Raw genomic sequence first — 16,799 nt, 5'->3', positions numbered from 1 at the left:
GGTGAAATGTTAAAGGGAAACAAGAGGAGGTACTTCAGTCACAGAGTGGGAGAGTATGGAACGAGCTGCCAGTGGAAGTGGGGGCTGCAGTTTCAATTCCAACATTTGAGAATTTGGATAGGCTCATGGACAGGAGAGGCGATGGCCCCTGGTGTAGGTTGATGGCACAGGCTGGATGAGTCAAGGGCCTGTTTCTGTGCTGTAGTGTTCTTTGACTCTAATGAAATATTGTGTTCAGTTCTGGTCACCTCATTATAGGAAGGATGTGGAAGCTTTAGAGAGGGTGCAGAAGCGATTTACCAGGATGCTGCCTGGATTAGAGAGGGTGCAGAGGAGATTCACCAGGATGCTGCCTGGATTAGAGAGGGCGCAGAGGAGATTCACCAGGATGCTGCCTGGATTAGAGAGGGTGCAGAAGAGATTCACCAGGATGCTGCCTGGATTAGAGAGGATGCAGAAGAGATTCACCAGGATGCTGCCTGGATTAGAGAGGGTGCAGAGGAGATTCACCAGGATGCTGCCTGGATTAGAGAGGGCGCAGAGGAGATTCACCAGGATGCTGCCTGGATTAGAGAGGGTGCAGAAGAGATTCACCAGGATGCTGCCTGGATTAGAGAGGGTGCAGAAGAGATTCACCAGGATGCTGCCTGGATTAGAGAGGATGCAGAGGAGATTCACCAGGATGCTGCCTGGATTAGAGAGGATGCAGAAGAGATTCACCAGGATGCTGCCTGGATTAGAGAGGGTGCAGAGGAGATTCACCAGGATGCTGCCTGGATTAGAGAGGGTGCAGAGGAGATTCACCAGGATGCTGCCTGGATTAGAGAGGGTGCAGAGGAGATTCACCAGGATGCTGCCTGGATTAGAGAGGGTGCAGAGGAGAATTACCAGGATGCTGCCTGGATTAGAGAGGGTGCAGAGGAGATTCACCAGGATGCTGCCTGGATTAGAGAGGGCGCAGAGGAGATTCACCAGGATGCTGCCTGGATTAGAGAGGGTGCAGAAGAGATTCACCAGGATGCTGCCTGGATTAGAGAGGGTGCAGAAGAGATTCACCAGGATGCTGCCTGGATTAGAGAGGATGCAGAGGAGATTCACCAGGATGCTGCCTGGATTAGAGAGGATGCAGAAGAGATTCACCAGGATGCTGCCTGGATTAGAGAGGGTGCAGAGGAGATTCACCAGGATGCTGCCTGGATTAGAGAGGGTGCAGAGGAGATTCACCAGGATGCTGCCTGGATTAGAGAGGGTGCAGAGGAGATTCACCAGGATGCTGCCTGGATTAGAGAGGGTGCAGAGGAGAATTACCAGGATGCTGCCTGGATTAGAGAGGGTGCAGAGGAGATTTACCAGGATGCTGCCTGGATTAGAGAGGGTGCAGAGGAGATTCACCGGGATGCTGCCTGGATTAGAGAGGATGCAGAGGAGATTCACCAGGATGCTGCCTGGATTGGCAAGCATGTCTTATGAGGAGATATTGAGTGAGCTTGAGCTTTTCTCTTTGGAGTGAAGGAGGATGAAAGGTGATTTGATAGAGATGTACAAGATGATAAAAGGCATAGATTGAGTGGACAGTCAGAGACTTCTCCCTAGGATGGAAATGCCTAATATGATGGGGCATAATTTTAATGTGATTGGAGGAAAATATAGGGCGGATATCAGAGGTAAGTTTTTTACACAGAGAGTGGTGGATGTGTGGAATGTGCAGCCAGGGGTGATGGTAGAGACAGATATATTAGGAACATTTAAGAGACTCTTAGATAGGCACGTGGATGATAGGAAAATGGAGGGCTATTTAGGGGGGAAGGTTAGATTGGTCTTAGAGTAGGTTAGCAGTTGAACTGTGAACCGACAAACAGGGAGGCCTTCACTAAAGACTTCGAACCTCCAAAACAAGTTAGAGTTAGTTGTAGAACTCTGTAGGTAAAGTTATACAAGAATAAAAATAGATTACACACACACCAAATCCCGGGAGAGATTGTCAACAGCCCTTAAAGTTTCAATGAATAATGTCTGAGTGATTCAAGTGAATTCCGAGTCCACAGAAAGTAATTTTACTACGAGGAGTACTTATCCACCATTTTAGGAGGTCCGATCAGATTCCGAAGATGACTGGATAGCCGGAAGACTTGCCACAAACGCTTCAGCTTCCTTTGCTGATTTGAACCACTTGTATTTCCCGGTATTAAGCTTGATTCGTAGATCAGCAGGGTTACGAAGGGAAGGTTTGAAACCACGATCAAAAAGCACTTTCATTGCGCCTTTAAACTCAGCGCGCATCTTTAAGGTCTGGGGTGCAAAATCTTCCACAAAGCGAATGGTTGTATCCTTGAAAGGAAGCGACCCCCTGCGACGCGCCTCTACAATCAGACTGTGTTTTACCTGGTATTGATGGAAACACAAGATTACTGGTCGCAGGCGGGAGCCCAGAATTCCGGGGGGAACGTAAACTCTGTGTGCCCGTTCGAGCTCAGGCGGCTTCGGAAGCAAATCTTTCCCGAATAACTCACAGAGAAACTCGGCGAAAAACTTCACGGTTGATCCCTTCTCGGTCGCCTCTGGCAATCCCAGAATTCTAATATTGCAGCTTCTACTGCGATTTTCGAGATCCACCATTTTGGAAAGAAGTTTGTTAGATTTTTCCTCTAAGCTGGAACAGAGAGTCTCCAAGTATCGAACACAACTTTCTAAATCTTCAGAAGTCGAATCGATGCGAGATAAGTGTTCAGCATGCTTGTCCACTTTATCGTTGATCCGATCCAGTTTGTCTTCTAACTGTTTGACAGCGGTTTTAAATTCCTTTAAGATTTCGTCTCGGAGCTTTCCCAGCGCAACCATCGTCTCGTCCGACGCGGTCATGGCTTCTCTTCTCCCGGATTTAGAACTCTTGCTAGACATTGTAAGTTAGATATATTCACAGGCAAGTAAGAGATACCGAAATAATTCCTAACTAAGGTTTAAAAAATGGAGACATTTAGTGCAAAGATAGCGACAGTAATGGAACAAAAGTTCGGAGCAGCTAAACAATCGCCATCTTACCGGAAGTCCCCAGAATAGGTTAAAGGGTCGGCACAACATGTTACAACATATTATGTTGTAATGTTTCATGTTCTTTGTTGTATGTCTTAAAAACTAGAGGGCATCAGGTATGGGTCAAGATGGAAAGGTTTAAAAGGAACCTGAGGGTGGTGAGGAAGTGGAATAAGCTGCCAGAGGATGTGATTAAGGTAGGTACGTACAGTAAAAGACACCATGAATGCATTGTAGAACAGAGAGACGTAGGGTTTAAGTACTTAGTTCTCTAATAATAGGAACACTGGGAGAGAAGGTGGGAGAATGTGTACAGCAAGCCTGCCTTTATCAGCTGAGGTACTGAATATAGGAGTTTACGATGTCCTATTACTGTTGGCTAAATCTGTAAGGATTTTTGGGTTTGATGTTGAACATTCTGTTACTTGCTTGCTTTTTGTCATTTGTGCAATTTGGTTTTTTTTCATGCTTTGATGTTTTCTTTCAACCGGTGTATCTGTCTTTTGTATTCTGTATACGCACTTTGATAATAAATGTACTTTGAAGCTTTGGAAAATATCGCAGGGCAGGGAGTACTACACGCTTTTCAGATCACCGTACTATGGAAAAGGTGTGTGAACGCAAGAGAGTGCGTGAAAGGATTTTGCCTGGTCCTGAGGGCTTGAGTAATAATGAGACCAAATAGACTATATCTATTTACCCCGGAGTTAAGAGGCCGAGGGGTGAACTTAGAGGTTTATAAATTTATAAAGGGCATAGATAGGATAGATACCCTTTTTCCCCAGGGTAAGGGAATCGAAAACTAGAGGGCACAGCTTTAAGATGAAAGGGAAGAGATTTTGAAGGGCCAGTTTTTCACACACAAGGTGGTGGGTACATGGAACGAGCTGCCAGAGGAGGTGGGAGAGTAGGTTCCAAACCAATCAAATGAGATTAACTTAGAGAGGCATCTTGGTCGACGAGGTTTAAATACAAAAGATAGGAGATCATTCAAATAGAGGTTAGGGCATGGTAGCAGGCAGGCTGCAGGATGGTGAGCCAGGCGATGTTTGGCTCCATTTTGCCAATTAAAGTCGCCATTGTTCGCCAGTTAAAGGGACGAGGGAGATTGAAGTGCAGAGAGTGAGCTCTGGCTACTTACCTTTTGATTGGTTGCTCTGTACCGGAGAGGGGAGGGCCTGTCGCTGCACCCAGAGAGTGTTGCCCGGGATTCTTCTGCATGTTGGATGTGTACTTTAGACTAGTGACTCTTCTTTTCAGCCTTAGAGTTTTAATAGTCTTTGTTTATTCACCCTATCTCTTGGTTTGGGTTTTGTGCGGGGAGAGGGATTTAGGGGTTGATGTGCCTGATCCGTTTGGTTTGGGTTTTGTGCGGGGAGAGGGATTTAGGGGTTGATGTGCCTGATCCGTTTGGTTTGGGTTTTGTATGGGAAGCAGGATTTGGGCGTCAATGTGCGTGATCTGTTTTGTTTGTTTATTGTGTGGGAGGAGGGATTTAGGGGTTGATGTGCCTGATCCGTTTGGTTTGGGTTTTGTATGGGAAGCAGGATTTGGGCGTCAATGTGCGTGATCTGTTTTGTTTGTTTTTTGTGCGGGGAGAGGGATTTAGGGGTTGATGTGCCTGATCCGTTTGGTTTGGGTTTTGTGCGGGGAGAGGGATTTAGGGGTTGATGTGCCTGATCCGTTTGGTTTGGGTTTTGTATGGGAAGCAGGATTTGGGCGTCAATGTGCGTGATCTGTTTTGTTTGTTTTTTGTGTGGGAGGAGGGATTTAGGGGTTGATGTGCCTGATCCGTTTGGTTTGGGTTTTGTATGGGAAGCAGGATTTGGGCGTCAATGTGCGTGATCTGTTTTGTTTGTTTTTTGTGCGGGGAGAGGGATTTAGGGGTTGATGTGCCTGATCCGTTTGGTTTGGGTTTTGTGTGGGAGGAGGGATTTGGGGGTTGATGTGCCTGTTCCATTTTTGTTCTTTTTTTTGCACAGAGGGGTGATTTGGGTATTGATGATCGTGCTGCCTTTCTTTCTTGGTTTCATGGCTACAGAAAGAGCTGAAGAATTTCAGAATTGTATACTTTAGTAATGAATGAACCCTTGAACTTTTGAATCTCAGTATGCAGACCATTCTTGGAAGAAGTGCAGAGCAGACTTACCAATTTATCTCATGGCTGAATGGCTAAGAAAGCTCAAACCATGCGCACATTCTTCGGAGGTTTGAGAGGTGTTTCAATGCACAACACGGATAGCCTTGTCTGTCCATTAGAGATGGTCTAATGGACAATATGGATGACCCTGTCTGTAGAGTTTTGAGAGGAGTTCTAATATTTAGCATGGATGTTTTTATCTGTGGGGAGGTGTTCCAATGGACAGCACAGATGACCATGTCTGTCAAAGTTTGGGAGTTGTTCCAATGGAGAACTTGGATCACCTGGTCTGTGAAGGTTTAAGAGGAGTAATAACAAACCGCACATACATCCTTGTCTGTGGAATTTTCAGAGGTGTTCCAAAGGACAGCATGAATGACCTTTGCTGTGGTGGTTTTGGAGGTGTCCCAATGGACACCGTGGTTAACCTTCTCTGTGGGGGTTTGAGAGGGGTTCCAATGGACAACACAGATGACCTGGTCTTTGGAGGTTTGAGAGGTGTTCTAATAGATAGTGGGATGACCTTGACTGTGGAGGTTTGAGAGGTGTTCTAATAGATAGTGGGATGACCTTCTCTGTGGAGGTTTGAAAGGTGTTCTAATAGATAGTGGGATGACCTTGTCTGTGGAGGTTTGAAAGGTGTTCTAATAGATAGTGGGATGACCTTGACTGTGGAGGTTTGAGAGGTGTTCTAATAGATAGTGGGATGACCTTGTCTGTGGAGGTTTGAAAAGTGTTCTAATAGATAGTGAGATGACCTTGACTGTGGAGGTTTGAGAAGTGTTCTAATAGATAGTGGGATGACCTTGACTGTGGAGGTTTGAAAGGTGTTCTAATAGATAGTGGGACGACCTTGTCTGTGGAGGTTTGAAAGGTGTTCTAATAGATAGTGGGATGACCTTGACTGTGGAGGTTTGAGAGGTGTTCTAATAGATAGTGGGATGACCTTGACTGTGGAGGTTTGAAAGGTGTTCTAATAGATAGTGGGATGACCTTGTCTGTGGAGGTTTGAGAGGTGTTCTAATAGATAGTGAGATGACCTTGTCTGTGGAGGTTTGAAAGGTGTTCTAATAGATAGTGGGATGACCTTGACTGTGGAGGTTTGAAAGGTGTTCTAATAGATAGTGGGATGACCTTGACTGTGGAGGTTTGAAAGATGTTCTAATAGATAGTGGGATGACCTTGACTGTGGAGGTTTGAAAGGTGTTCTAATAGATAGTGGGATGACCTTGACTGTGGAGGTTTGAAAGGTGTTCTAATAGATAGTGGGACGACCTTGTCTGTGGAGGTTTGAAAGGTGTTCTAATAGATAGTGGGATGACCTTGACTGTGGAGGTTTGAAAGATGTTCTAATAGATAGTGGGATGACCTTGACTGTGGAGGTTTGAAAGGTGTTCTAATAGATAGTGGGATGACCTTGTCTGTGGAGGTTTGAAAGGTGTTCTAATAGATAGTGGGATGACCTTGACTGTGGAGGTTTGAAAGGTGTTCTAATAGATAGTGGGATGACCTTGACTGTGGAGGTTTGAGAGGTGTTCTAATAGATAGTGGGATGACCTTGTCTGTGGAGGTTTGAGAAGTGTTCTAATAGATAGTGGGATGACCTTGACTGTGGAGGTTTGAGAGGTGTTCTAATAGATAGTGGGATGACCTTGACTGTGGAGGTTTGAGAGGTGTTCTAATAGATAGTGGGATGACCTTGACTGTGGAGGTTTGAGAGGTGTTCTAATAGATAGTGGGATGACCTTGACTGTGGAGGTTTGAGAGGTGTTCTAATAGATAGTGGGATGACCTTGACTGTGGAGGTTTGAGAGGTGTTCTAATAGATAGTGGGATGACCTTGACTGTGGAGGTTTGAAAGGTGTTCTAATAGATAGTGGGATGACCTTGACTGTGGAGGTTTGAGAGGTGTTCTAATAGATAGTGGGATGACCTTGACTGTGGAGGTTTGAAAGGTGTTCTAATAGATAGTGGGATGACCTTGTCTGTGGAGGTTTGAGAGGTGTTCTAATAGATAGTGGGATGACCTTGACTGTGGAGGTTTGAGAGGTGTTCTAATAGATAGTGGGATGACCTTGACTGTGGAGGTTTGAAAGGTGTTCTAATAGATAGTGGGATGACCTTGTCTGTGGAGGTTTGAGAGGTGTTCTAATAGATAGTGGGATGACCTTCTCTGTGGAGGTTTGAAAGGTGTTCTAATAGATAGTGGGACGACCTTGTCTGTGGAGGTTTGAAAGGTGTTCTAATAGATAGTGGGATGACCTTGTCTGTGGAGTTTTGAGAGGTGTTCTAATAGATAGTGGGATGACCTTGTCTGTGGAGGTTTGAGAGGTGTTCTAATAGATAGTGGGATGACCTTGTCTGTGGAGGTTTGAGAGGTGTTCTAATAGATAGTGGGATGACCTTGACTGTGGAGGTTTGAGAGGTGTTCTAATAGATAGTGGGATGACCTTGTCTGTGGAGGTTTGAAAGGTGTTCTAATAGATAGTGGGATGACCTTGACTGTGGAGGTTTGAAAGGTGTTCTAATAGATAGTGGGACGACCTTGTCTGTGGAGGTTTGAAAGGTGTTCTAATAGATAGTGGGATGACCTTGACTGTGGAGGTTTGAAAGGTGTTCTAATAGATAGTGGGATGACCTTGTCTGTGGAGGTTTGAAAGGTGTTCTAATAGATAGTGGGATGACCTTGTCTGTGGAGGTTTGAGAGGTGTTCTAATAGATAGTGGGATGACCTTGTCTGTGGAGGTTTGAGAGGTGTTCTAATAGATAGTGGGATGACCTTGACTGTGGAGGTTTGAGAGGTGTTCTAATAGATAGTGGGATGACCTTGTCTGTGGAGGTTTGAAAGGTGTTCTAATAGATAGTGGGATGACCTTGACTGTGGAGGTTTGAAAGGTGTTCTAATAGATAGTGGGACGACCTTGTCTGTGGAGGTTTGAAAGGTGTTCTAATAGATAGTGGGATGACCTTGACTGTGGAGGTTTGAAAGGTGTTCTAATAGATAGTGGGATGACCTTGTCTGTGGAGGTTTGAAAGGTGTTCTAATAGATAGTGGGATGACCTTGACTGTGGAGGTTTGAGAAGTGTTCTAATAGATAGTGGGATGACCTTGTCTGTGGAGGTTTGAAAGGTGTTCTAATAGATAGTGGGATGACCTTGACTGTGGAGGTTTGAGAGGTGTTCTAATAGATAGTGGGATGACCTTGTCTGTGGAGGTTTGAGAAGTGTTCTAATAGATAGTGGGATGACCTTCTCTGTGGAGGTTTGAGAAGTGTTCTAATAGATAGTGGGATGACCTTGACTGTGGAGGTTTGAGAGGTGTTCTAATAGATAGTGGGATGACCTTGACTGTGGAGGTTTGAGAGGTGTTCTAATAGATAGTGGGATGACCTTGACTGTGGAGGTTTGAAAGGTGTTCTAATAGATAGTGGGATGACCTTGACTGTGGAGGTTTGAGAGGTGTTCTAATAGATAGTGGGATGACCTTGACTGTGGAGGTTTGAAAGGTGTTCTAATAGATAGTGGGATGACCTTGTCTGTGGAGGTTTGAGAGGTGTTCTAATAGATAGTGGGATGACCTTGACTGTGGAGGTTTGAGAGGTGTTCTAATAGATAGTGGGATGACCTTGACTGTGGAGGTTTGAAAGGTGTTCTAATAGATAGTGGGATGACCTTGTCTGTGGAGGTTTGAGAGGTGTTCTAATAGATAGTGGGATGACCTTCTCTGTGGAGGTTTGAAAGGTGTTCTAATAGATAGTGGGACGACCTTGTCTTTGGAGGTTTGAAAGGTGTTCTAATAGATAGTGGGATGACCTTGTCTGTGGAGTTTTGAGAGGTGTTCTAATAGATAGTGGGATGACCTTCTCTGTGGAGGTTTGAGAGGTGTTCTAATAGATAGTGGGATGACCTTGTCTGTGGAGGTTTGAGAGGTGTTCTAATAGATAGTGGGATGACCTTGACTGTGGAGGTTTGAAAGGTGTTCTAATAGATAGTGGGATGACCTTGACTGTGGAGGTTTGAAAGGTGTTCTAATAGATAGTGGGATGACCTTGTCTGTGGAGGTTTGAAAGGTGTTCTAATAGATAGTGGGATGACCTTGACTGTGGAGGTTTGAAAGGTGTTCTAATAGATAGTGGGATGACCTTGTCTGTGGAGGTTTGAGAAGTGTTCTAATAGATAGTGGGATGACCTTGACTGTGGAGGTTTGAAAGGTGTTCTAATAGATAGTGGGATGACCTTGTCTGTGGAGGTTTGAGAGGTGTTCTAATAGATAGTGAGATGACCTTGTCTGTGGAGGTTTGAGAGGTGTTCTAATAGATAGTGGGATGACCTTGTCTGTGGAGGTTTGAGAGGTGTTCTAATAGATAGTGAGATGACCTTGACTGTGGAGGTTTGAAAGGTGTTCTAATAGATAGTGAGATGACCTTGACTGTGGAGGTTTGAGAAGTGTTCTAATAGATAGTGGGATGACCTTGACTGTGGAGGTTTGAAAGGTGTTCTAATAGATAGTGAGATGACCTTGACTGTGGAGGTTTGAGAGGTGTTCTAATAGATAGTGGGATGACCTTGACTGTGGAGGTTTGAGAGGTGTTCTAATAGATAGTGAGATGACCTTGACTGTGGAGGTTTGAGAAGTGTTCTAATAGATAGTGGGATGACCTTGACTGTGGAGGTTTGAAAGGTGTTCTAATAGATAGTGGGATGACCTTGTCTGTGGAGGTTTGAGAGGTGTTCTAATAGATAGTGGGATGACCTTGTCTGTGGAGGTTTGAAAGGTGTTCTAATAGATAGTGGGATGACCTTGACTGTGGAGGTTTGAAAGGTGTTCTAATAGATAGTGGGATGACCTTGACTGTGGAGGTTTGAAAGGTGTTCTAATAGATAGTGGGATGACCTTGTCTTTGGAGGTTTGAGAGGTGTTCTAATAGATAGTGGGATGACCTTGTCTTTGGAGGTTTGAGAGGTGTTCTAATAGATAGTGAGATGACCTTGACTGTGGAGGTTTGAGAGGTGTTCTAATAGATAGTGGGATGACCTTGACTGTGGAGGTTTGAAAGGTGTTCTAATAGATAGTGGGATGACCTTCTCTGTGGAGGTTTGAAAGGTGTTCTAATAGATAGTGAGATGACCTTGTTTGTGGAGGTTTGAAAGGTGTTCTAATAGATAGTGGGATGACCTTGTTTGTGGAGGTTTGAAAGGTGTTCTAATAGATAGTGGGATGACCTTGTTTGTGGAGGTTTGAAAGGTGTTCTAATAGATAGTGGGATGACCTTGTCTGTGGAGGTTTGAAAGGTGTTCTAATAGATAGTGGGATGACCTTGACTGTGGAGCTTTGAGAGGTGTTCTAATAGATAGTGGGATGACCTTGACTGTGGAGGTTTGAAAGGTGTTCTAATAGATAGTGGGATGACCTTGACTGTGGAGGTTTGAAAGGTGTTCTAATAGATAGTGGGATGACCTTGACTGTGGAGGTTTGAAAGGTGTTCTAATAGATAGTGGGATGACCTTGACTGTGGAGGTTTGAAAGGTGTTCTAATAGATAGTGGGATGACCTTGACTGTGGAGCTTTGAGAGGTGTTCTAATAGATAGTGGGATGACCTTGACTGTGGAGGTTTGAAAGGTGTTCTAATAGATAGTGGGATGACCTTGACTGTGGAGGTTTGAGAGGTGTTCTAATAGATAGTGGGATGACCTTGTCTGTGGAGGTTTGAAAGGTGTTCTAATAGATAGTGGGATGACCTTCTCTGTGGAGGTTTGAAAGGTGTTCTAATAGATAGTGGGATGACCTTGACTGTGGAGGTTTGAAAGGTGTTCTAATAGATAGTGAGATGACCTTGTTTGTGGAGGTTTGAAAGGTGTTCTAATAGATAGTGGGATGACCTTGTTTGTGGAGGTTTGAAAGGTGTTCTAATAGATAGTGAGATGACCTTGTTTGTGGAGGTTTGAAAGGTGTTCTAATAGATAGTGAGATGACCTTGTTTGTGGAGGTTTGAAAGGTGTTCTAATAGATAGTGAGATGACCTTGTTTGTGGAGGTTTGAAAGGTGTTCTAATAGATAGTGGGATGACCTTGTCTGTGGAGGTTTGAAAGGTGTTCTAATAGATAGTGGGATGACCTTGACTGTGGAGGTTTGAGAGGTGTTCTAATAGATAGTGGGATGACCTTCTCTGTGGAGGTTTGAAAGGTGTTCTAATAGATAGTGGGATGACCTTGACTGTGGAGGTTTGAGAGGTGTTCTAATAGATAGTGGGATGACCTTCTCTGTGGAGGTTTGAAAGGTGTTCTAATAGATAGTGGGATGACCTTGTCTGTGGAGGTTTGAAAGGTGTTCTAATAGATAGTGGGATGACCTTGTTTGTGGAGGTTTGAAAGGTGTTCTAATAGATAGTGAGATGACCTTGACTGTGGAGGTTTGAGAGGTGTTCCAATGGACAACATGATTAACCTTGTCTGTGGAGGTTTGAGAGGTTTCTAACAGATGTCTGTGGAGGTTTGAGAGGTTTCTAACAGATGTCTGTGGAGGTTTGAGAGGTTTCTAACAGATGTCTGTGGAGGTTTAAGATGTGTTCTGATGGACAGAACAGATGACAATGTCTGTGAAGTTTTGAGAGGTGTTCTAATAAGCAGTCCAGATGACCCTGTCTCTGGAGGTTTGAGAGGTGATGCTTGTGCCCATGATGGAGGTGACTGAGTTTACACATTCTGCAGCTGTTCTGCCCCCATACCAGGCAGGCGGTGATGAAACCAGTTAGAATGCTCCTTACAATACATCTGTAGAAATTTGCACATACCAAGTCTCCACAAACTCCCAATGGTATAGTTGCTGTGCCTTCTTTGTAATTGCATCAATATGTTGGACCCAGGATAGATCCTCAGAGATGTTGACACCCAGGAACTTACAGCTGTTCACCCTTTCCACTGAGGGAAGGGCAGCAGGTGAATGCCACCATCTGCAGGTTCCCTCTCCTCCACATCACATGTCTCCTCGCCTCACCATTGGGTCTGCATCCTTCCCAGTGGTACCATGAGACCTGATGGACTGGTCTCACCCGAACCACTTCAAGGGCAGGTAGAAATAGTAGTGACGCCTGCTACGGCTGTGGTGCCCAGTCAGTAATGGAGTTCCCGCTTTAGGGGTGGTGCGTAGGCAGGGAGGGGCTCATCTGCAAACATCTCCCCCCACCCCGGAGGGCAACGTCGACCCACAGCTTTGTCTGCAGCCTGGGCTCAGCTTAAATTTCAAGGAGAAGCATTTCCATAGAGAGGGAAGCTGGGGGTTTTGGGGTGAAAGTGCTCACCAGACGGGAGCTGTTGACTGGATGCCAGACTCTGTCCCTCTTACCCCTTCTGAACCCCCACCACAGATCCTCCACCCTCTAGGTTTCCCCACCTTCTCCTCTCTCCCTCTCTGCTCCTCCCATCCACTCCTCTCCCTCTCTTTGTGCTCCCTCTCCCTTTATCACTCTCCTCTCCCCTCTCCCCAGTTCTACAATCCCTTTCACCTCGCACTGCCCTACCTCCCCGTCTTTTCCCTCCTTCTCCACATCTCTCTCCTCTCTTTCTTCACCCAACCCTCACTCTCTCTTCCCTCTCTCTTATTTCCCCATCTTTTCTACCTCTTGCCCGCTCTCACCTCCCACTCTCCCCTCTCTCCAGTTTCCTCCTGTATCTCACCCCTTACCTTTCACTCTCCCCTCCATCTCTTTCCTCTACCTTTCACTACCTCTTTCCCTGTTCTTCCTCCATCTCCCCTTTCCTCTTCCCTCTCTCCCCTCCCTCCCCATCCCCCTCCTTCTAACCCTTCCTCTCTCCACCTTATCCAACTGACGTGCCACCGTTTGGTGTTACAGGTGAGCCGTATCTTGGAACAGCGGGACCCACGGATGGCGGATGAGGTGAGCGCCGTGCGCAACCACACTGACCAGATGGTGTACCTGCTGGCGGAGGAGAGGGTACCCGAGGGGAGAGGAATGGGGCCCATCCTTGAGCTGGTGATACTTGAGGATGTGCTGGACCGGCTGCTGTGCTGGACTCTGCGTCGGCAACCTGATGACACCGGCAAGATCGAGCAGCTTAAGCTGTTTGACCTGCTGGTCAGCCAGTCACAGCAGCCCCTCCTACGGCACAAGCCCATTCTCAGCGCCCTGATGAGGCTGTTGGGGGCATGCACCGAGCCCCGCTCTCCATCTCTGGAAAACAGCCTCGTGCTCCTCCTCAATCAGGTGTGTGTGTCGCTCTCCAAGGAGCCTTCCGTCCTCGAGCTCTTCGTCCACACTGAGGCTAGCCAGCACCCCGCCAACCTCCTCATCTTCTCCATCCTCGTGCCATTCATCCATCGCGAGGGCCTAATCGGGCAGCAGGCGCGCGACGCGCTGCTCCTCATCATGGGAATGTCCGCCGGCAGCAACACCGTGGGCAGCTACATCGCCAACAACTCCTACTTCTGCCCTGTGAGTGACCAGCTTGGCCTGGTGGGAGGGAATGGAGCATGGGGACAGGGCAGGTCCGAGGGTGAGGGGGGTCAGTGGGGCAGGAATAGGAGAGAGGGAGATGAAGGGAGCGATGGAGGGAGGCAAGTGAGGGGAAGGAGGGTGAGGGGAGAGGAGTGAGGTGAGGGAGGGGAAGGAGGGCGAGGGGAGAGGAGGGAGGTGAGGGAGGGGAAGGAGCAAGGGTGGTAGGGAAGGTTGGTGCGGGACAGAGTAAAGATGGGCAGGGGCAGTGTTTTCCTCCCATGTATCCTTCTCCCTGACTGTTTACCTTCCCCCCCCCTCCCCCCGGACCTGCTACCTCCTCCCCCAGGTGCTTGCCACAGGGCTGAGTGCACTGTACTCGTCGTTGCCGCGGAAGATCGAGGTGCGGGGGGATGACTGGCACGCACTGCGCCGTGAAGACTGGGTTGGCGTTCCCTCCATTGCCATGTTCATGAACTCGCTGGAGTTCTGCAATGCTGTTATCCAGGTAGGAACTGTCAGCACCACACCATTCACTCACTGCCACGCCAAATCAACGTCATGATTAGCAGAACGCTTTACTGCACCAGCATCCCGGGTTCCGTTTCTGCCGGTCTCTGTAAGGGGTTTGTACATTCTCCCCTTGACTGTCATCATTTCCTCTGAACTCTCTCGTTTCTTCCACATTCCAAAGACACACGGGTTAGGGTTAGTGAGTTGTGACACTGGAAGTGTGGCGATACTTGCAATCTGCTCCCAGCACATTGTCGGACTGTGCTGGTCATGACACAAACGACTCATTTCACGGTGTGTTTCAATTCAATTAACGTAACAACTTCATTCACAGGGTGATGGTTTCATCAGTAACATAAGGGATCAAAAAATAGGCTCTACAGTGAGTTCATACGCTCAGTGGCCACTTTATTGGGTAGACCTGTACACCTCGTTAATGCAAATATCTAATCAGCCAGTCACATGGCAACAACTCAGTGCATAAAGCATGCAGACATGGTCGTGAAGTTCAGTTGCTGTTCTGACCAAACATCAGAATGAGGAGGAAATGTGATCTAAGTGATGCTGACCACGGAATGATTGTTGGTGCCAGATGGGGTGGTCTGAGTATCTCAGAAACTGTTGCTCTCCTGGGATTTCCATGCACAACAGCCCCGAGAGTTTATAGAAACAGACACAAAAGACATCCAGTGAAATGGCAGTTCTGTGGGTGAAAAAGACTTGTTACTGAGAGAGGTCAGAGGAGAATGGCCAGACTGGTTCAAGCTGACAGGAAGGTGATAGTAACTTGAATAACCACGTGTTATAACAGTGATGTGCAGAAGAGCATCTCTGAATACACAGCACGTTGAACCTTGCAGTGGTTGGCAGCAGAAAAGCACACTGGCCGCTGAGTGTTCTTATACACAGATTACCAGATCCTTGGAGTGACTAATCCTGACATTCAGGGATATATAATGAACAACAGATCCCCAGGAGTGGGTTACAGACTGGGAGCTAATCCAGGGGTTTGGGGTTTATATACAGAAAAACATCCCCAGGAATGGGTTACAGACTAGAATTTAATCCAATGGTTTGGAGAAACATAGAAAACCTACAGCACAATACAGGCCCTTCGGCCCACAAAGTCCCTACCTTAGAAAATACTAGGCTTACCTGTAGCCCTCTATTTTACTAAGCTCCATGTACCTATCTAAAAGCCTCTTAAAAGACCCTATCGTATCCGCCTCCACCACCGTTGCCGGCAGCCCATTCCACACTCTCACCACTCTCTGAGTAAAAAACTTATCCCTGACATCTCCTCTGTACCTACTTCCCAGCACGTTAAACCTGTGTCCTCTTGTGGCAACCATTTCAGCCCTGGGAAAAAGCCTCTGACTATCCACACAATCAATGCCTCTCATCATCTTGTACACCTCTATCAGGTCACCTCTCATCCTCCTTCGCTCCAAGGAGAAAAGGCCAAGTTCACTCAACCTATTCTCATAAGGCATGCTCCCCAATCCAGGCAACATCCTTGTAAATCTCCTCTGCACCCTTTCTATAGTTTCCACATCCTTCTTGTAGTGAGGTGACCAGAACTGAGCACAGTACTCCAAGTGGGGTCTGACCAGGGTCCTATATAGCAGCAACATTACCTCTCAGTTCCTAAATTCAATTCCATGATTGATGAAGGCCAATACACCGTATGCCTTCTGAACCACAGAGTCAACCTGTGCAGCTGCTTTGAAAGTCCTATGGACTCGGACCCCAAGATCCCTCTGATCCTCCACAATGCCAAGTGTCTTACCGTTCTGCCCTGTAGTCTTGTTTATTATATATTGTAATGCCTGCACTGTTTTGTGCATTTTACGCAGTCTGGGTAGGTTTGTAGTCTAGTGAAGTTTTTTACATAGTTCAGTCTAGTTTTTGTACTGTGTCATGTAAAACCATGGTCCTGAAAAACGTTGTCTCGTTTTTACTATGTACTGTACCAGACTCAGGATGGGACAGATGGTAAAAAAGCAAAGACAGCAGGCAGTCAGACTGTCAGGAAGGGCAGGCAGGACAAAATTACAGCCAGCAGGGTGAATATCAGTGCATTGGGGATGCAGAATCAAAAATGGTAGCAAATATAGTACCCAAATGTTATATCTCAGTGCACAGAGTAACAGAAGTAAGTTGGATGATCTTCTTGTACTATTACAGATCGTCAGGTATGATGTTGTGGCCATCACTGAATCATGGCTGAGGGATGGTTGTAGTTGGAATCTGAGTATCTAAGGTTACACGTTGTATCAGAGGGATAGGAAGGTAGGCAGAGGAGTGGCGTGGCTCTGCTGGTAAAGAATGACATCAAATCAGTGGAAAGATGTGACTTGGGATCAGAAGATGTTGAATCCTTGTGGGTTGAGTTAAGAAACTGCAAGGGCAAAAGGACGTTGATGGCAGTTATATACAGGCCTCACAACAGTGGCTGGGAGGTGGACCACAGGTTACAACAGGAAGTAGAAAAGGCGAGTCAAAAGGACAATGTTATGATAGCCATGGGAGATTTCAACATGCAGGTCAATTGGGAAAATCAGGTTGGTAATGGATCTCAAGAGAGTGAGTTTGCTGAATGCCTTTGAGGTGGCTTTTTAGAGCAGTTTGCCATTGAGCCTACCGGGGATCAGCTATACTGGAT

General features: G+C 46.4%; 1 protein-coding gene across 5 annotated transcripts in view; it reads left to right on the top strand.

Moving 5' to 3' along the window:
• fhip1b (FHF complex subunit HOOK interacting protein 1B) overlaps positions 1 to 16,799 on the top strand; it is a 183,701-nt gene that overhangs the window by 119,461 nt on the left and 47,441 nt on the right. For all 5 annotated transcript variants that reach the window (XM_073044414.1, XM_073044410.1, XM_073044411.1 and 2 more), the window contains 2 exons: positions 13,022 to 13,621; positions 13,971 to 14,129. In XM_073044414.1, the coding sequence (XP_072900515.1) occupies positions 13,022 to 13,621; positions 13,971 to 14,129 (759 nt within the window). The remainder of the gene's footprint in view (positions 1 to 13,021; positions 13,622 to 13,970; positions 14,130 to 16,799) is intronic.

The sequence above is a fragment of the Hemitrygon akajei genome, chromosome 4, assembly GCF_048418815.1.
Source record: "Hemitrygon akajei chromosome 4, sHemAka1.3, whole genome shotgun sequence".
In the NCBI taxonomy this organism is placed as follows: domain Eukaryota; kingdom Metazoa; phylum Chordata; class Chondrichthyes; order Myliobatiformes; family Dasyatidae; genus Hemitrygon; species Hemitrygon akajei.
This window is presented reverse-complemented; position numbering and strand designations above follow the sequence as displayed.